This window comes from Denticeps clupeoides, chromosome 11 (assembly GCF_900700375.1).
Source record: "Denticeps clupeoides chromosome 11, fDenClu1.1, whole genome shotgun sequence".
Lineage (NCBI taxonomy): Eukaryota > Metazoa > Chordata > Actinopteri > Clupeiformes > Denticipitidae > Denticeps > Denticeps clupeoides.
The window spans coordinates 9,367,707-9,387,580 of NC_041717.1; the positions used below are offsets into that span (position 1 = coordinate 9,367,707).

Below are 19,874 nucleotides of genomic sequence, written 5' to 3' on the forward strand. Positions count from 1 at the left end.
TACATAAAATTTTGGATTTCTATCTATAGATAGCATGTATATAAACACCAGCAGCAGAGCCATTATTTTTTATATTTAAAATGAGCTCAGACTCACATCATAAAAATATGGCACCATACCCAGATGCTTAATGGGGACCTGATGTAATAACTTCCTTTCTGACCTGTGGGCAGCCATGGAAGGCACCCAGGGAGCAGTGTGTGGGGACAGTGCTTGGCTCAGTGGCACCTTGGCGGTTCAAGAACCGAACTTGCAACCTTGCGCTTACTGGTCCTCTTCCTTACCAGCTAGGCCACCACCACAAAAAACAACGAAACCTCTATTAACTTAATTTAAAAGTAAAACCATTGTTCACAAGAAGTCTTCGACCCACAGTTTGAATACCAGGTGAGAAGGCCATCTAGTGGCAGCAACAAGAAATTCTAGCCTGCTGTGATGAATCAGGGCCCTGGCACTTCATCCTTCTGGAGGATGAAATGGCATAAACATATTTATTGGTTCTTATTGCCATTTCAGATCAATGTCTCAGGGTATTCCTAATTCCTAAACACTAAGCCACAAAATAAATAATTGTACCTTTGAAATCAGATCTTAACTCTAAGCTAGTGACCAAGGAATGTCATGTGAAATTAAGAAAAACGTTCTGAGAGTCAAATGCACCAGTGATGAATGTCAAAATTTATCCTATATAATGCAGTAATAACAAATGAATTCTGTGAACTTCAAACTGACCTGACAAAAAGTGGTTTGAAACCATCCCCAGCACAAATTTCTGAACACCACTGAATTCCATATTAAAATGAATGAAAATATGTTCAACCTTCTGAAAATGTTGTACCTTTCTCTCAGTTAGGTTCCAGTAGAAAAGTGAAGTACACAGGACAAGTAACGGTTGTACGGTTTTACTAAAACAAAGATTTAAAAAGGAACAGACAAAGGTAGGTGACATTTCCAGTAAATAAATAAATTGTAGAAAGTGGCCATAAAAATTAACGTTGATAAGGCAACGTGAAACAGCACTGCAAGGTGGGAGGTGAAGGAGGTTCTAAGAAGGTGGGTCCCTCGGCCCTCACCACTCCTTCTTTTTCTCGTCCATGGAGACGCCTCCTGGACCCCGTGCCACCACCAGCAGCAGGCCGCCGATCACTGACGTGGTCTGGAAGAAGTCGTATTTCAGGAAGTCGTGCATGGGTCTGTTGGCAGGAATTTGCCAGAATGCGTTGGCGTAGACATTGATGGCAAAGAGCCAGATGACGAGGGTGAGCGCTGCCAGTTTGGTCTTGAAACCGACGGCCACCAGAACGATGAGTGCTGTGCCCACCAAGTTCTGCAAGATCTACAGCGGGACAGTGTGTATAAGTGTGAGACTATATAAACATTCAAATATTTTATGTAAATAATGATTTAGTTGGATTTCAAAAAGGACAAAAAAAAAAAACTCATTTGAAATATCTTATCTAGCAGTATAAACCATTAAACCAAAAACCTCAAATGTCTTAATCCTTTCATATGCATTCCTCCATCCAGCCATTCACTTTATAGTAAACATCTTATTCCTACAGCCTTTAAATTGCATATAATTTTATATTCTACAAAGCAATCAGCCTTTACACCATTTAACCATGTTGTATGAATCAATTCATCCTTTAAATTACTTATTTTTATTCTGTTTATTCATTCCTTCCATTCATATTCTAGGAAAGAATCTCTCATCCAGGCAGCCTTCAAAAAGAAGCAGTGAGAAGTGAACGCGTAAGCGTATACTCTCTTGTTACACTGACTGGCTGATTTGCACGGAACCTTAACAGATCTACCGTACTGTTCTTTAGAGCATGAAAGGAAAATTGCACATTCAAGATAAAGAACATTTGAAAAAGGCATGAAAGGAAAAAGTGACAGATTAAGTGCAAATGGTTACATTTCCAGGGGCAAAGTTTGATTCACTCACAGAGAAGAAGTCGGAATCAAAGTGCAGAAGGGTCATGAACATCAGCACCAGTAACACTCTGCCGCCCAGCTGCATGTACTGCTTGGGAGAGCTCTGCCTCACAGTGGGGACCCCGGCGAAGATGGTCCTGATCTCAACGCGCGACTCAGCCAAAAGCAGCAGCAGGCCACCGCCGAGGGCAAGGTTCCTGTATGGGTTTAGTAAACGGTACAGTAAATTAAATATAGTAGCAAAAGGTGCAAGTCTTGAGCCACCCCTCATTCCTCATTAAAATTGTCAAAAATCAGTTCTAAAGGAATGGAAATACAGGGTGGTGGGGTGTGAGCGAGCAGTGGGCAGCCATGAAAGGCACCGGGGAGCAATGTGTGGGGATGGTGCTTTGCTCAGTGGCACCTTGGGATTCAACCTTCCGATTACGGGTCCGTTTCCATACCCCCTATGCCACCACTGCTCCAATAAATGTATGGAGGAGATCAGAAGAGAGCTACAACAGTGAGTGTGTACAGCCATCTATAAAGCACAGTAGAGGCGCTGAGATGATTCGGTCAATAGTTGACAAAATTACTCTCACTTTCCACAGCCGCTTACTCCCAAGCAGGGTCACAGAGCCCCAGGGCTACACCTACAGACATTTTTGAGAGGCTAATCCAATGAGAAAACTGAGAGGAAGCCCACACCAATACAGAGAGTTGGAGATGGGATTCAAACAACTTACAGGTTCTGATCCACCATTCAATACCAAACACTGCCCTGCAATCACTGCTTAAAACACTAAATATGACCCATTACAGATGCTTTAAAGTGAATCACCACCTGCTACTAGGGGTGTTAGAAAATATCAATACAGCAATATATCATGGTATTTTGTGGTGATATAGTATCGATACAGGGATATCAATTATTGTTATTTTTGTATTCAAATTTAGTCCATCGGGTGGTGCTGTTGAGCGTATTCTTTAGAGAGGTCAGCAGAGATGAGAATCAGTGTGCCACTACAGCTGCAAACAAAACATGACAAACCGATCACAGATTATTGTATTTCAGCTCTGTTTTTAAAATTTCAGAGAACTGTAGAATAATGCAATATGTACACCATCACATCATGAGCCATGTATCGTGATACGTATCGTATCATGAGAGTCTTACCTGCTACTTCATTCAGTAGACAATTTTGATAAATTGCGTGAGGCAACACCACAATTGTGCTGGTCACATTTGTCACAGCAGTGTTTAATGACCAAAGGGGGAGGATGTGTTTTTTTTTTATATACCATTGTCACAGAAGTAAGTAGTCCCTAACTGGGCTACACACTCACTTTCTAATAGAGCAAAAAAGGGAATGTACAGTACAGGCCAAAAGTTGACACTTTATTTTCATGACCATTTACGTTGGTAGATTCTCACTGAAAGCATCTATGAATGAACACATGTGGAGTTATGTACTTAACAAAAAAGGTCAAATGACTGAAAACATTCTATATTCTAGTTCCTTCAAAATAGCCGCCCTTTGCTCTGATTACTGCTTTGAACACTCTTGTTATTCTCTCGATGAGCTTCGAGACATCGTCACCTGAAATGGTTTTCCAACAGTCTTGAAGGAGTTCCCAGAGGTGTTTAGCACTTGTTGGCCCCTTTGCCTTCACTCTGCGGTCCAGCTCACCCCAAACCATCTCGATTGGGTTCAGGTCCGGTGACTGTGGAGGCCAGGTCTCCACTTTGTGTTAAGTACATAACTCCACATGTGTTCATTCATTGGTAGATTCTCACTGAAGGCATCAAAACAATGGTCATGAAAATAAAGAAAATACAGAAGAAAAGGTGCGTCCAAACTTTTGGCCTTTACTGTATATGCTAGACAATACTCACCTCATCAAAAACTTCAGATCCCATAATATGCTGTAGGCAACAGTCTGCAAAAAGATCAGACCACATTTTGTTCAACCAGTGGAAGTTATTACACTTTATTTGAGCAGATTCTTCTATTGTGCAAATTTCCTGGTTTCAAAAGGCATGCATGTGGCTTACCTGTAAAGCAATGATTCCATATAATCCAAAGCAGGCATATTCTACTAAATTTCTACTAAGGACCAGCACACATCCACCTGTAACACATACATAATAAAACTCCTCATGCACCATTTCAACCAGGTCAGCATTACAGCACACTTAACCACCCTATTTTTTATTTCACTTTTTATAGAAAAGGGGAAAAAAAAATCATTTTGCTGCTTTAAAGTAAACTTTGATCTAGAACAATTACTTTGAATATAATTTTACACCTGACCTCTTCCACCCATAGAATAAGTCATACCAAAACATCATGTTGTTTTGCCGGTGTAACTGAATGTGGGTTGAACCCGCCTCTTTTTGAACAATCATCATTGTCTTTGTATACAAAGTTTAGTAACCCTAAGCTTACCTATCTGTCCAAGTAAATTGATAAGGACAAAGCATGAAGCCAGGAAGAATCCGCAGCCCCATGTGCTTTCGATGTACTCTGTCTGGTCGCTCCACTGGAACCACATGCGGATGCCGTCCTCCAGGAACGTGCTGATCAGGCACAGGCGGGCTACATGAGGCAGGTACTGCTTGGTCACTCGTAAGAACTGTTGGACAGGGAATAAAAAAAAAAATTAAGAAAACGGCTGACACAAATAGTTATGCAAACATTAGTCTTGTCTGTTGTAAAGACAATCTTGATGTGACATACCGCAGACTGTGAAGTCAGAGATCAATATTGCTTGTATTGGTGGCTATTGACAAGCAAATACCTATAAAGCTTTGACGATAAATCTTTTTTTTTTTTTTTATTTTGGAAATATGATCATGAGCATGATATGCAAATATGACTGACATCTAGAAATAGTAATTTAAAAAATGGAACTGGTAATGACCCACGCGTACAGAACAAATCAGTCAGCAGTGAGTCAGGCACCTAATTGCTCAGGGTGAGCACAGTCGTAAATATCCACCACACGGTCACGTAGCAACTGATGGGGCAGCAGAGTTGAATCACCTCATGTTTAACGTTTCACGCCAAAGCAGCCACTCCTTCCCACACTACAGAGGACCCAATTAGCACACCACAAATGCAAAAGGACCAGTGTTAGTCATATAGTGACGGCAAACAAAAAAGGTGGTTAGCGACGTGGCCTGACACTCACACCGAGGTTGGGAGATTGAATCGCAGCTTGGACATCATTTATGGAGTTTGCTTGCTCCCCCAGTGTTTTCATGGATTTTTTTTATATATAGCTTGCTGGTGTGTGCGCATTAATTGCCAAAAAAGGGACTATAATAATAAAAATAAATATTTTTGTTCCCATTGACAGTTTTCTTCAACATTGTGCATGATCCATAAGGCAAGACTGCTGGAAAACTATTTCAGGTGACGACCTCTTGAAGCGCATCGAGAGAATGTGCAAAGGGCGGCTATATAGAAGAAACTAGAATATAAAATATGTTTTCGGTTATTTCACCTTTTTTTGTTAAGTACATAACTCCACATGTGTTCATTCATAGTTTTGATGCCTTCAGTGAGAATCTATCGATGTAAATGGTCATGAAAATAAAGAAAACACATTGAACGAGAAGGTGTGTCCAAACTTTTGGCCTGTACTGTATATTGAACTGTTTGGCCACCAAGTCCAAAATTTGAATCTGTTTATTTTCCCACTTTTTGAACATTGAACCCGATGTGTAGGCGACCCGTAGGACCCGCTGAACCAATATGTTGTGTGGAGAGACCAGGCAGCCCTCTCTGTTGTTTCTGCGCATTTCAAGGGTTTTTAGTGTGGCGGCTTTGAATGTACACATAGCTTTTTTTGCCTTTTTCCTGGTTTTTCCCAACCCCGTTGGTGGCACAGACACATCTGATAAGTCAGATTGTGCGTCTTTGGCTGCAGCTCAACCTCTGGGTCGCTACCATCAATAGCCATCCACAGGAAGTTGAAAACTTGTTCTTCTACACAATAGTAAACCCTGTAGGACCCACGGAAGCAACCAACTTCATGTTGTGCTGAGATTTCCGTTTTTTCTGTGCATTGCAAGGGCATTGGGGCAGTGGTGGCCTAGCGGGTAAGGAAGCGGCCTGTTAATCGGAAGGTTGCCGGTTCGAATCCCAATCTGCCAAGGTGCCACTGAGCAAAGCACCGTCCCCACACACTGCTCCCGGGCGCCTGTCATGGCTGCCCACTGCTCACTCAGGGTGATGGGTTAAATGCAGAGGACAAATTGCTGCTGTGTGTCACATGTGACAATCACTTCACTTCACTTAGCATGTCAGTCTGGAAAAATAAATAAAAGTGTTGTTAATGCTAATCAAAATCTACTGCTACTTCTAAACTCATAAAATGTATACATCATTTGAGATTTAAGAAAATTACCGCTAGTCATAGCAGGGAACGCAATTACAAGTCAATCGGGATGACGTCAGAGCTCTGACGGTCGACATGAAACCCCGCCCACGAAAAGGCTACGTCAGCAAGTCCAAACCTCATCAGCCAATCACCATTCAACAAGTACCACGCAGCGCGACCTGAATGAGAAGCACCGACAGGCCTGAGCGCGGCGCGAATAAACACCGAGCGGCCGACAACGTGCCCGCAGGCTGCTTCTCTTCACGCACACCGGGGGTCTTGCGAGAGTTTGATGGTGACGGGATTACACAACACAGCATCGTTACACGTCTGAAGGTTACGCAAAACTAAACGCCCCTCCGGCTCCCGGCAAGCACGCAAGCTTAACCGCGCAACGAAGTGAAGACTTCTGGGCGACGCGACGTGTCGGAGCGCGTTGTTATTTTAGCGGAGTCAGATAATGATCACCTTCCTGCTGAGGCTCACAGAAGAAACGTGACGCGATCTCTCGGGCCATCAAGACTCGCGCTGGCTGAAGTTCAAAAGACAGAACCGTATTAAAACAAAACCTATATGAGCAACAAAAAAAACAAACTGTTCTGCAAACTTTATCTGAACGTGGATTTTAACTTGACCAAACCGCCCCTGTGCTTTTGACACAACTTTTTGCAATAATGCAGCATGAGAAATCTGCAGAGCCCTGCAGCCCAATCCTAAATGCAATTTAGACAAGAATTTCTCACGCTAGACTCCATTCCTACCTGGTCCGCCACGTCCTCCCCTTTGCTCATTAAATCACTGTATCCCATGTCATGAAGCGCAGCGGCTATAACCTGTAGTTGACAGTATGACCCTCCAAAAAAAAAAAAAGTGAAGAACTTCGGTTCTAGTCAGGTATCTTCTGGACCTGCCGCGCTAGCGACTACGTTCACGCAAGTGCATTTAAAAAGAACACCTCCGCCCCATAATGCATAGCGCTTGGCCAGACGTCGCCCTCTGCTGGCCGCCTGTGGTACGGCATGCCACGTGTACTGTAGAGCACAGGAGGCTTCACTTGTGTTAAGTTTTATTATTTGCCACAAACACAAATATTTTTTTGCCAAGCTGTTTTATTTAATTGGTTTCAAAATACGCAAACGGATCCAAAATAAAATTACAATATAGTGAAAAAAAAACAATACAGAACTAGCAGCAATTCAACTATTCAACGATTTAAAAAGGGGGAAAACTGCAGGGTTAACAACCAACCACAGAGAATCTAGGCGGGCCGGTTGCTAAGTGCTTAAACTTCTGATACTTTAAGCTTTTGAGTACAAGTCATAGTTGGCTCACCTATTATAAATCGCAGTATAATGGGCGAGTATAATGCCATGCTCCACCTTCAAAAGTGACAGATGGGACAAAAACTAGCCCATTAACACTTGCGTGCTATGATTAGTAACACCACAAAACTTTGTTTTCCTAATCCTGGTCCTGCAGCCCTAATATCCTGTGCCAACACACTTATTTTGGTCCAGGAAGTGCCTGCTGAGCAGCATTTGAATTAGGATCAGGCATGCAGGTATCAATATAATTTTAATTAATGGTTTTAACACACAATTGTCCTCCATTCAGCAACTACACTTAAAACAGAGGTTTACTACATTCATGACATGATATATTCCCATTGCTCTGCTTTATTACGTCCATCCACAGGTCCAGCATGTACCAGGGACAAGGCAGGTCCATGACATGGCACACTGACTTATCAAGTGTGTTAATTTCACCCAATAATTGAGTCATTTGCCTCAAAAAATAGCTGATATTCAAAATGAATGTTTCCTACAGAATATTCTGATTTCAAGATTTCTTCAAAGTCCGTGCAGATTTCCGCCTGGTCGGTGTTTGCTTATGCACAGTTTCAGAAGGGTATATTGTTTGGTCCTCATTAACCAATGTCACCTTTTCTTCAGGGGTTGGCTTTTGCATGTCTGCCTCCTCTGTGACCATTACAGCATCCGGTCTTGCTGCAGAGAGAGACTGACATGGATTTTCTTCCTCCGAGTTGCTTTGTCCATCTGCATTGCTGGCTTCCTGATCTTGCTTCTTTGTCCCAGGGCTGCCATCTACGTGTGCTTGGATATTGGTGAGGCTTTTCATAACCACAGCAAGGTTTGGTGGTGCAGAACACATGGGCTGAAGAGTCTCAAACCCTGAGTGTGTCTCCTTGTTGACTGTATGTGCCTCCTCTGCCTTGACCTGTGGTAAGCGGTCCTGAGTCTCTGGTTGGTAAGCTGGTAACTTCCTCTCCTCCTGCAATGGCTGGGACTGTTTCTTCAAGGCTTGGTATTTCTGAAAAATAGAATATTTAGTTTAATAAATGAACTATGTTATATTCCATAACCATAAATGCCATTTTACTGTATTACGTGGATAAATATAGAGACTGAGCACTAAAAGATTTACAAATATGTGCACAGATTGTTTTGTGACCTGCATATTCTGGAAGTGCATGAGAGACTTGCAGTGGGACTGGAGAGCCGTAGACTCAAAATGAAAAAACTTGTGGCACAGTCTGCAGAGAAAGCCAGCCACTGGAACAACAAAGCTCGAACCTGTGATGATGACCACATTCAGTTGAATGGAAATGAGAACAATGGACGTCCTAAAATCCAAACAGCTCCTATAACAAGACACTGATTTTGTTACGAAAGAACAGTTGCATATTAAACTTCAGGAACTATTGTTATAAGTTTTCTTAGTAAAATCATATATTATGTCTGTATTTATAATGAAGTGGATGCTACTTACCGTACTGTGTGTCTTCATTATACTCTTCATGTTCCCCCATCTCCTCCAGGGCAACCTCTTTATCAGCAGGCTGCCAAAGTAAGGACACACAATCATGAGGACCAGGCACCAAATATCAACTGGTTCAGAGGTAGGAGTTCTGGAGGATGACTCGGACCTGGTCTGATGCAATGTCCTCCTCCTCTTCCTCATAGTCATCCTCACCCTCAAAGCAGCCAACTGCATCAACTGTAATGAGCTCTTCTAGGATCTCAGGCTCACCCTCTTCTCTCAGCTGTTCAGATGATCATGAGACAGAAGAGTAAAAAGCTAGTAGAAAAACTGAACAGAGAGGGAGGGGGAAGGGGAAAAAAAAAAAAAAAAAAAAAAACTAATTCTGCACCTCCTCAACCCGCTGCTTGTGTTCTGGAGACTTCATGTGCTCCACAAACTTGCGTGGCGTCCTGAAATGTCGTTTACACACGGTGCACAAAGGGCGCAAGGAATTCTTTGATTGCTTGGGAAAAAAAGATTTTGGGAAAGATGCCAGATATAAATTATCTCTGAAACTCTTTCTAAAATCAATCTTAAATCCATCTACAAGCTTCTTTCAAATGACAAGAAATGCCTATTAAGTGTTTAGTGTATATTTAAGTTAAATAAATCCTTTTCATTTACATTCAACAGCGCACACCTTATGCTCTTTAGTTCTTCTGTGTTCTATGATGTCACCAGTGAAGTGCTCCTGGCAGGTGGTGCACCAGCGCTGTATTCCTGGCCTTTTCTCCCTGCATAACAGATGCCACAGGTTCACAGGTTCAATACCAGTCAAAAATATGGACACACCTAGCCTCTGGCAGTTATGGAGGAATCCCATGCAAGAAACATGAAGATTTTTTTCCCCCCAGATTAGCCTATTTTTACCTTCATGGCTGCTTTATTAACTACTGTCAAGAAGAAGAAGACAAAAGACCCAATAATGAGTAGTGAGTCCAAACTTTGGTAGTGTATAAAACTTGTCTTGGTAGTTAAAAAAAATTCTCAGCAAAGCATACCAAAATGCAAAACAGAAAAACAAATAGTAGGCAAAGTCATAACCATGCCTCTGCGTGTTCTGCAGAGACTCCTGCACATGGGGCAGCAGGCTGGCCAAGCAGGCGTTGCTCATTTGCTGGATCTCCATCATACGCTGCTGATGCTCAAGGCTGTTCATGTGGCTCTGGAAGTTCTGGCAAACAATGATCACAATGATGAGCATGACGGCCTTTACAAACTCTACACGGCGCTTGTTCCAGATTCAGTGCACTATTCAAATATTTAGTGACATTAACAAATGGGGTCACACCTGACAGAACAACATGTGCAGGTATTTGGCAAGATTAACAATTAAAGCATGATGTATAGGGTGAAGCTAGTAGTTTGACTCAGGAAATTTGTTTGTTTTACTTGTACAGTAACTGTGGCGAATTTTCTTCTTTGTTGGATGTTTTGGTTCTACCTGCTGACTGGGGCAGGTGGTGTTGCAGATGTAGCAGAAGAACCTGCGGGAGACCCTGTCTGGGTCGAGGTCCTGGCTGTGGGTTGCTGGCTCCTGCACTCCCATGCTGCATGCCCTGGACTCGTTACTCTGCCGTATGGTGACCTTTAGAGATGAGCCGGCACCAAGGAACTGCAGGACAAGCAAAACACTCACACTGTGCAGCCCAGTTTCAGGAGAATCAAACAAAAGACTAGAAAAACAAAGCCACAATTGGGAGATGTTTTTTTATGTAGTAGCACATCCTAAATGGTCAAAAACACAATGACTGTAATTTGTTCATACCTCAGCAATTCTGCCCTCCTCTACACATTCTGCTCTTGCAGGACTAGGAGGATTCATGACGTCAGTTTTTGAAAAGTCTGTAACAAACACAGAATTACACAAACAGCATACACATAAAGGAAAGTATTTATGAATGGACCAAGGACACTTACAGCAGATTTATGTATTGTGGCACATTTTTGGAATATGGGCAAAAACAAAGATCTGGCAACACTAGTTTACACTACTCTGAGCATGTGCCATACTGATGGGAGGGGGATTTGTGAGATATGTCTAATTAGAGCTCCTTCCATTTAATCTTATAAATAAATTCTCACTACTGGCTTCTCTCAACCGCCTTCAACTGTAGGGATGTTTTCCAAATCCTGAAGGTTTATGCTGAACACTATCATTTGTGAATAATGAGAAAAAGCAGTGGGCAGCCATGACAGGTGCCCGGGGAGCAGAGTGTGGGGACGGTGCTTTGCTCAGTGGCACCTTGGCGGCTCAGGATTTGAACCGGCAACCTTCCAATTATAGGTCGGCTTCCTTACCCACTAGGCCACCCTTGGCCCATTCACTCATGTTAATGAGCATTTCATGAAGGGGATTTTGATGTTTACAATAGTGAAAAAGCTGCCATGAAGGTAAAAAAAGAGGAAACACTGATTCATAAAACATATTTCAGTTTCTTCTGCTACAAAAAAAAGCCATAATATGCTTCTTGCATTGGCTTCTTCAAAATGGCGCCATCTTAGCCTTCATAAACAAAACAGAGTAGGCGCATCCAGTCATTTGACTGGTAGTGAGCATTTATGTGTATGTATTTATAATCCAACACTAAAAGTGAATGGAGATCTTCATCATTCTCTTTCAGTCTAGGACACTAGATTAGTGAACTCTCTCCACACAATACATATATTAAAAAATAGGGCTCAATATGTTTAAATATGGATATACCTCTAGATTCTGAGTACTGCTGTAAGGGTCTGTCACACGAGGTCTGCACTCCATCTCTTACAGATGTCTTTTCCACAGGCCCATCTAAACTGAGGACAAAACATGGGTGTTAATTTAAAGGTACAATTAACCTTTTTAGAAAAAGAATAATACATCTGAATCAAGAAACAATTATACATTATAAAATGCTGAATAATCAGTTAATAATAATCTACCTAACATTGGGTTTCTGCTTCTTCACTGGAGGCTCATCATGCTGTTGTGATGATGCGTGATTGGACTCATCTAACACAGCAGTGGTTTCAACTGCAGAAGGAATAATGCAACTCATGGTTTTAAAAAGGCCATTAAGACACCAGAGAAAAATTCTCTCAGTCTTGCCTGCTTTTCCAGGTTCTCCCAGTGTGATGCTGGAGCTGTGGCCTTCACTGTTTTGCGCTCCTGCAATGTCCTTTCTCTTTTCACTGCACTGAGCAGATGTGTTCTGTAAGAATAGGCACCATTTACACCCATGAAAAATAAATGACTATTCATGATGAAAAATATACGTGCCTCCTCTGGCAAGTACCTTGTTTGGGTAGTTGCCGTGCGGATGAGAATATGGCCCCGGTGTAAACATTGCACGAGGACCTCTCATTGGAATCCCCCTTGGAGCTGGCCCAAGCAAGGACTGCCTGGCACTTGCCATGAAAAACTGTGTGAATTGAGGCCCACCCCTCATGGAGAAACCTAAAACATGTCATATGCAAAGCAATCAGTTTCAATATTAAACAAACAAACAAACAAACAAACAAAAAAAAAACAATTACTTAGTTCCATGCTTACTCTGCATTCCCTGCATAAACATGGCACGTTGCATCATGGGCCCTCCAGGCAACAGGGGCCCCGGACCAGCTGAAGGCATACGAGAAACTGTGGGGGCCATAGTTCTACAGAGCAAATTTAGAGATAGAGTTGATTAAATCCATTTTAAAATGGCCTGACATAAAAAAAAAAAAATATGTCATAAGTAAGATCATTAGTCATTAAGCATACTTTATACATAATACATCAATAATTTCCATAAAAATCATTATAAAATGTTCAGCTAATTAGCTTGCAAAATCTTTAGCATTCAAAGATCACTAACTTTGTTCAAATTTTGACAGTAGTAAATAAGCCTGGCCAGGATGTATTGCTGTTCAAGTCAGAGTCAATGTTATAGTCATCTAACCATATACAAGAACACAGAGAGATGAGATTGGGATTCACAGTGCGCAAAAAGACATAGTGCAAATGGAATAACACACAACACGACAAAGGACATTGTGCACCGACCCATAATGCAGGCTGAGACAAACTAGATAAACCAGGTGGACAAGTAGCAGCAATATGACAATATATTGTATATAGTGTATATGGTATATGATATACTATGATAATAATGATAGTAAGAGTAGTGATGTGACATGATAATAATAATAACAGCAGCACAGTGTGAGGTAGTGAGAGATGAAAGTGAAGTGATTGTCATTGTGAAACACTGCAGCACAACACATGGTGACACAACGAAATGTCTGCTGCTTTTAACAATCACCCTTGGTGAGCAGTGGGCAGCCATGACAGGCACCAGGGGAGCAGCGTGCAGATCTCAGTTTTAGTGTTCAGATTGTAATGTGCCATTTGCAAAAAAAAAATAAAAAATGCTGCAGTGAACGTATCAGAAACACCTGGTGAAGGATCTCACCTCTGCACCTGATAGGCAGGGTGGCGGCGCATTTGCTGTGCTGAAGCTGCCGCCGCCGCCGCCGCCGCGGCAGCTGTTTGGGGCTGAGGAGGCTGAGGACGCTGATGCGGGAGCAGTGGATGAATCGATCTTAGTGGGTGCTGGAACTGCTGAGACTGGTGGTTAAACATGCTTGTTTGCGCGTGCAATACAACCTGCCAAAAAACCTGTACGAAATAAAATACAACACACAGAAATTAGCATATGCAAAAAAAAAAAAAAAAAAAAAAAAGGTCACAAGACACGTTTCCAAAAAACATTTTTGGGGAATGATAGCCTAGCACGACTAGCTTAGTTAGCTAGAGATCATACAAACGTCAGGAGTTCCATGTCAAGACGAGCCCGTCCTAACAAATGTTAATAGCGCAAAAACACCATATACAATCAATCAGTCAGGAAACCCCACTAGAACGTTCATTTCCACGAACATTTTTTAGCGCAAACAAATAAATCAAGTTTTGTATTTTGACACACAAGCGCTGCATGGATTCGGAGTAAATGACGAATCGTGAGGGCATAATAAAGCTCTGTTTCACAAGCAATGCCGATCCATTGAACACGCAAAAGCAGGGTAAAAAACAACCACGCATTACAAGCTACATTAGCTAGCTAGCCGCTAACAGCTACACTTCTTCTCAAATAGTGCCAGTCGTCAGCAATGGCTGCATGAAAATATGATGTCACTGCAACATAAGGAGCGAGCAAAACCACTTCATGGCCGCCGTCAGGGGAAAAAAAACACGCTCACCCGAATAGACAAGTATTACTCCATTTGTGCGATCTGAAAACTTTTGGTGCAGCTTTGCGCTTCCCTTCTTCCGCTTGCGGTCATTGATTTGACATTTATACCACGCGTCTTGTGAACAGCGCCTTCCCGTGGAGCGGAAAAATTTACACACACTTAACGTTGTGCCATTTTTCAGCCCGCATCTACTATTATTAAAAATGTGTGTGTGTGTGTGTGTGTGTGTGTGTGTGTGTGAGTGTGTGTAGTACATTCATTAACCTGTCCGGGTTTAACGGGAACGGTCTTTGCGAACTACATTTCCCAGCATTCCAAAAAAAAACAATGGAGTCCCGCCCTCTAGTGGAGCACCGAGCGCATCCCTCCTCCAGGCTGCATAGCTTCAGAGGAGAACCTAAACCAGTGGACGTGGGCTCGGTCAATCGATCTGCATTTAAAATGAAGCGCCATTATTAATTCGAATATTTCTCACGTGTAAAGACAAATATACTAAAAGGAGTTGGCAGTTTTGTAAGGGCCACGTTATTCGAATTTGTTGAAGAAGAGAAGCCGGTTAATCTGAGAAGATGGGGAATCGGGGGATGGACGATTTGATTCCGCTGGTGAACCGTATGCAAGATGCTTTCTCTGCAATCGGACAAAATGCCAATCTGGACCTTCCCCAGATTGCTGTTGTTGGCGGCCAGAGCGCTGGAAAAAGCTCCGTGCTGGAGAACTTTGTGGGCAAGTAAGTGCAAACGAGGAGTCGGTATATATATATATATATAAAGAAAACAACATCCGCGAAATTGGATAATCGGAAATAAATAAATTCCACGCTCGCCTGCAATCCACACGCGCATGTACGTATATAAAAAATGCCATTATATTACTGTTGTACGTACACCAATTTACCAGTAGCGCACTGGTAACGCATACCATTGTGGTTTATTATTGCGATTTGTTCTGCTCTGCAGAATCCGTGATTCTGCTGGTGAGGGCTGACGTGTATCCTGTCGCCCGAGGACCAAATGCATCCGTTTCGAGTTGCAATTCTACACGCAATAATCTACAGTGACGACCATCTCTAGCTCCTTTTTTTTAGCAGATTATAATAATAATAATGAAAGTGTAGTTTCGTGACTCGCGATGTCCTTCATGGATGCTGCCGGCATTATGTTCCCTGTTCGTCCGCTGGCCCTTTAATGAAACCTTCCCGTCGATAATATGTGGTGTTTTTTTCACGCACGTTCCATCCCATCGTATGTGAAAAAAAATCCCACTATTGCCAGAAAGCAGCCGCCAATCTGTCTTCGATTTTCTGCGTGGTGGGGAGCGTGGAGGGGGTTCAGGACCAAGGAGAGCGACACTCCTGCTTCTTCCCTGTCATCCGTTTATTAAATTTGTTTGTTTTACTTGTACAGTAACTGTGGCGAATTTTCTTCTTTGTTGGATGTTTTGGTTCTACCTGCTGACTGGGGCAGGTGGTGTTGCAGATGTAGCAGAAGAACCTGCGGGAGACCCTGTCTGGGTCGAGGTCCTGGCTGTGGGTTGCTGGCTCCTGCACTCCCATGCTGCATGCCCTGGACTCGTTACTCTGCCGTATGGTGACCTTTAGAGATGAGCCGGCACCAAGGAACTGCAGGACAAGCAAAACACTCACACTGTGCAGCCCAGTTTCAGGAGAATCAAACAAAAGACTAGAAAAACAAAGCCACAATTGGGAGATGTTTTTTTATGTAGTAGCACATCCTAAATGGTCAAAAACACAATGACTGTAATTTGTTCATACCTCAGCAATTCTGCCCTCCTCTACACATTCTGCTCTTGCAGGACTAGGAGGATTCATGACGTCAGTTTTTGAAAAGTCTGTAACAAACACAGAATTACACAAACAGCATACACATAAAGGAAAGTATTTATGAATGGACCAAGGACACTTACAGCAGATTTATGTATTGTGGCACATTTTTGGAATATGGGCAAAAACAAAGATCTGGCAACACTAGTTTACACTACTCTGAGCATGTGCCATACTGATGGGAGGGGGATTTGTGAGATATGTCTAATTAGAGCTCCTTCCATTTAATCTTATAAATAAATTCTCACTACTGGCTTCTCTCAACCGCCTTCAACTGTAGGGATGTTTTCCAAATCCTGAAGGTTTATGCTGAACACTATCATTTGTGAATAATGAGAAAAAGCAGTGGGCAGCCATGACAGGTGCCCGGGGAGCAGAGTGTGGGGACGGTGCTTTGCTCAGTGGCACCTTGGCGGCTCAGGATTTGAACCGGCAACCTTCCAATTATAGGTCGGCTTCCTTACCCACTAGGCCACCCTTGGCCCATTCACTCATGTTAATGAGCATTTCATGAAGGGGATTTTGATGTTTACAATAGTGAAAAAGCTGCCATGAAGGTAAAAAAAGAGGAAACACTGATTCATAAAACATATTTCAGTTTCTTCTGCTACAAAAAAAAGCCATAATATGCTTCTTGCATTGGCTTCTTCAAAATGGCGCCATCTTAGCCTTCATAAACAAAACAGAGTAGGCGCATCCAGTCATTTGACTGGTAGTGAGCATTTATGTGTATGTATTTATAATCCAACACTAAAAGTGAATGGAGATCTTCATCATTCTCTTTCAGTCTAGGACACTAGATTAGTGAACTCTCTCCACACAATACATATATTAAAAAATAGGGCTCAATATGTTTAAATATGGATATACCTCTAGATTCTGAGTACTGCTGTAAGGGTCTGTCACACGAGGTCTGCACTCCATCTCTTACAGATGTCTTTTCCACAGGCCCATCTAAACTGAGGACAAAACATGGGTGTTAATTTAAAGGTACAATTAACCTTTTTAGAAAAAGAATAATACATCTGAATCAAGAAACAATTATACATTATAAAATGCTGAATAATCAGTTAATAATAATCTACCTAACATTGGGTTTCTGCTTCTTCACTGGAGGCTCATCATGCTGTTGTGATGATGCGTGATTGGACTCATCTAACACAGCAGTGGTTTCAACTGCAGAAGGAATAATGCAACTCATGGTTTTAAAAAGGCCATTAAGACACCAGAGAAAAATTCTCTCAGTCTTGCCTGCTTTTCCAGGTTCTCCCAGTGTGATGCTGGAGCTGTGGCCTTCACTGTTTTGCGCTCCTGCAATGTCCTTTCTCTTTTCACTGCACTGAGCAGATGTGTTCTGTAAGAATAGGCACCATTTACACCCATGAAAAATAAATGACTATTCATGATGAAAAATATACGTGCCTCCTCTGGCAAGTACCTTGTTTGGGTAGTTGCCGTGCGGATGAGAATATGGCCCCGGTGTAAACATTGCACGAGGACCTCTCATTGGAATCCCCCTTGGAGCTGGCCCAAGCAAGGACTGCCTGGCACTTGCCATGAAAAACTGTGTGAATTGAGGCCCACCCCTCATGGAGAAACCTAAAACATGTCATATGCAAAGCAATCAGTTTCAATATTAAACAAACAAACAAACAAACAAACAAAAAAAAAACAATTACTTAGTTCCATGCTTACTCTGCATTCCCTGCATAAACATGGCACGTTGCATCATGGGCCCTCCAGGCAACAGGGGCCCCGGACCAGCTGAAGGCATACGAGAAACTGTGGGGGCCATAGTTCTACAGAGCAAATTTAGAGATAGAGTTGATTAAATCCATTTTAAAATGGCCTGACATAAAAAAAAAAAAATATGTCATAAGTAAGATCATTAGTCATTAAGCATACTTTATACATAATACATCAATAATTTCCATAAAAATCATTATAAAATGTTCAGCTAATTAGCTTGCAAAATCTTTAGCATTCAAAGATCACTAACTTTGTTCAAATTTTGACAGTAGTAAATAAGCCTGGCCAGGATGTATTGCTGTTCAAGTCAGAGTCAATGTTATAGTCATCTAACCATATACAAGAACACAGAGAGATGAGATTGGGATTCACAGTGCGCAAAAAGACATAGTGCAAATGGAATAACACACAACACGACAAAGGACATTGTGCACCGACCCATAATGCAGGCTGAGACAAACTAGATAAACCAGGTGGACAAGTAGCAGCAATATGACAATATATTGTATATAGTGTATATGGTATATGATATACTATGATAATAATGATAGTAAGAGTAGTGATGTGACATGATAATAATAATAACAGCAGCACAGTGTGAGGTAGTGAGAGATGAAAGTGAAGTGATTGTCATTGTGAAACACTGCAGCACAACACATGGTGACACAACGAAATGTCTGCTGCTTTTAACAATCACCCTTGGTGAGCAGTGGGCAGCCATGACAGGCACCAGGGGAGCAGCGTGCAGATCTCAGTTTTAGTGTTCAGATTGTAATGTGCCATTTGCAAAAAAAAAATAAAAAATGCTGCAGTGAACGTATCAGAAACACCTGGTGAAGGATCTCACCTCTGCACCTGATAGGCAGGGTGGCGGCGCATTTGCTGTGCTGAAGCTGCCGCCGCCGCCGCCGCCGCGGCAGCTGTTTGGGGCTGAGGAGGCTGAGGACGCTGATGCGGGAGCAGTGGATGAATCGATCTTAGTGGGTGCTGGAACTGCTGAGACTGGTGGTTAAACATGCTTGTTTGCGCGTGCAATACAACCTGCCAAAAAACCTGTACGAAATAAAATACAACACACAGAAATTAGCATATGCAAAAAAAAAAAAAAAAAAAAAAAAGGTCACAAGACACGTTTCCAAAAAACATTTTTGGGGAATGATAGCCTAGCACGACTAGCTTAGTTAGCTAGAGATCATACAAACGTCAGGAGTTCCATGTCAAGACGAGCCCGTCCTAACAAATGTTAATAGCGCAAAAACACCATATACAATCAATCAGTCAGGAAACCCCACTAGAACGTTCATTTCCACGAACATTTTTTAGCGCAAACAAATAAATCAAGTTTTGTATTTTGACACACAAGCGCTGCATGGATTCGGAGTAAATGACGAATCGTGAGGGCATAATAAAGCTCTGTTTCACAAGCAATGCCGATCCATTGAACACGCAAAAGCAGGGTAAAAAACAACCACGCATTACAAGCTACATTAGCTAGCTAGCCGCTAACAGCTACACTTCTTCTCAAATAGTGCCAGTCGTCAGCAATGGCTGCATGAAAATATGATGTCACTGCAACATAAGGAGCGAGCAAAACCACTTCATGGCCGCCGTCAGGGGAAAAAAAACACGCTCACCCGAATAGACAAGTATTACTCCATTTGTGCGATCTGAAAACTTTTGGTGCAGCTTTGCGCTTCCCTTCTTCCGCTTGCGGTCATTGATTTGACATTTATACCACGCGTCTTGTGAACAGCGCCTTCCCGTGGAGCGGAAAAATTTACACACACTTAACGTTGTGCCATTTTTCAGCCCGCATCTACTATTATTAAAAATGTGTGTGTGTGTGTGTGTGTGTGTGTGTGTGTGTGAGTGTGTGTAGTACATTCATTAACCTGTCCGGGTTTAACGGGAACGGTCTTTGCGAACTACATTTCCCAGC

At 42.3% G+C, this 19,874-nt stretch overlaps 2 protein-coding genes across 5 annotated transcripts; both read right to left on the bottom strand.

The window, feature by feature from the left end:
• Positions 1-886: 886 nt before the first annotated feature.
• On the bottom strand, positions 887-7,237 carry surf4l (surfeit 4, like). 2 transcript variants are annotated; one of them, XM_028996317.1, is made up of 6 exons: positions 7,068-7,237; positions 4,368-4,554; positions 3,974-4,050; positions 3,815-3,858; positions 1,949-2,135; positions 887-1,336 (listed from the first exon to the last, which is right to left on the bottom strand). In XM_028996317.1, the coding sequence occupies exons 1-6, from the start codon at positions 7,113-7,115 to the stop codon at positions 1,070-1,072; spliced, it is 810 nt and encodes a 269-aa protein (XP_028852150.1). In that variant the 5' UTR covers positions 7,116-7,237; the 3' UTR covers positions 887-1,069. The 2 variants fall into 2 exon arrangements, with proteins under 2 accessions (XP_028852150.1, XP_028852151.1); XM_028996318.1 differs by lacking the exon at positions 7,068-7,237 and adding an exon at positions 4,659-4,705.
• A 197-nt stretch (positions 7,238-7,434) lies between these two features.
• ciz1b (cdkn1a interacting zinc finger protein 1b) lies at positions 7,435-19,872 on the bottom strand. Of its 3 annotated transcripts, XM_028995101.1 has the most exons (24): positions 19,570-19,872; positions 18,783-18,988; positions 17,882-17,985; positions 17,625-17,785; positions 17,438-17,540; positions 17,272-17,362; positions 17,057-17,145; positions 16,118-16,194; positions 15,794-15,964; positions 13,563-13,768; positions 12,662-12,765; positions 12,405-12,565; positions 12,218-12,320; positions 12,052-12,142; positions 11,837-11,925; positions 10,898-10,974; positions 10,574-10,744; positions 10,179-10,303; positions 9,770-9,863; positions 9,479-9,592; positions 9,254-9,370; positions 9,097-9,166; positions 8,779-8,900; positions 7,435-8,637 (listed from the first exon to the last, which is right to left on the bottom strand). In XM_028995101.1, the coding sequence occupies exons 2-24, from the start codon at positions 18,950-18,952 to the stop codon at positions 8,146-8,148; spliced, it is 3,102 nt and encodes a 1,033-aa protein (XP_028850934.1). In that variant the 5' UTR covers positions 18,953-18,988; positions 19,570-19,872; the 3' UTR covers positions 7,435-8,145. The 3 variants fall into 3 exon arrangements, with proteins under 3 accessions (XP_028850934.1, XP_028850935.1, XP_028850936.1); XM_028995102.1 differs by lacking the exons at positions 18,783-18,988; positions 19,570-19,872 and having other exon boundaries at positions 17,866-17,985; XM_028995103.1 differs by lacking the exons at positions 17,625-17,785; positions 17,882-17,985; positions 18,783-18,988; positions 19,570-19,872 and having other exon boundaries at positions 17,057-17,140; positions 17,438-17,467.
• Between the last annotated feature and the right edge of the window lie 2 nt (positions 19,873-19,874).

What these genes read in the sequence shown, in the direction of transcription:
- surf4l (XM_028996317.1), bottom strand. Translation starts at nt 7,115, where the DNA reads ATGGGATACAGTGATTTAATGAGCAAAGGGGAGGACGTGGCGGACCAG. An exon ending in CAATTTACTTGGACAGATAG is followed by an intron (nt 4,051 to 4,367) that starts GTAAGCTTAGGG and finishes TATGTGTTACAG; the next exon opens with GTGGATGTGTGCTGGTCCTT. An exon ending in ATGGAATCATTGCTTTACAG is followed by an intron (nt 3,859 to 3,973) that starts GTAAGCCACATG and finishes ATCTTTTTGCAG; the next exon opens with ACTGTTGCCTACAGCATATT.
- ciz1b (XM_028995101.1), bottom strand. Translation starts at nt 18,952, where the DNA reads ATGTTTAACCACCAGTCTCAGCAGTTCCAGCACCCACTAAGATCGATT. An exon ending in ACAAGCAGCGGGTTGAGGAG is followed by an intron (nt 9,371 to 9,478) that starts GTGCAGAATTAG and finishes TCATCTGAACAG; the next exon opens with CTGAGAGAAGAGGGTGAGCC. An exon ending in TAATGAAGACACACAGTACG is followed by an intron (nt 8,901 to 9,096) that starts GTAAGTAGCATC and finishes TCATCATCACAG; the next exon opens with GTTCGAGCTTTGTTGTTCCA.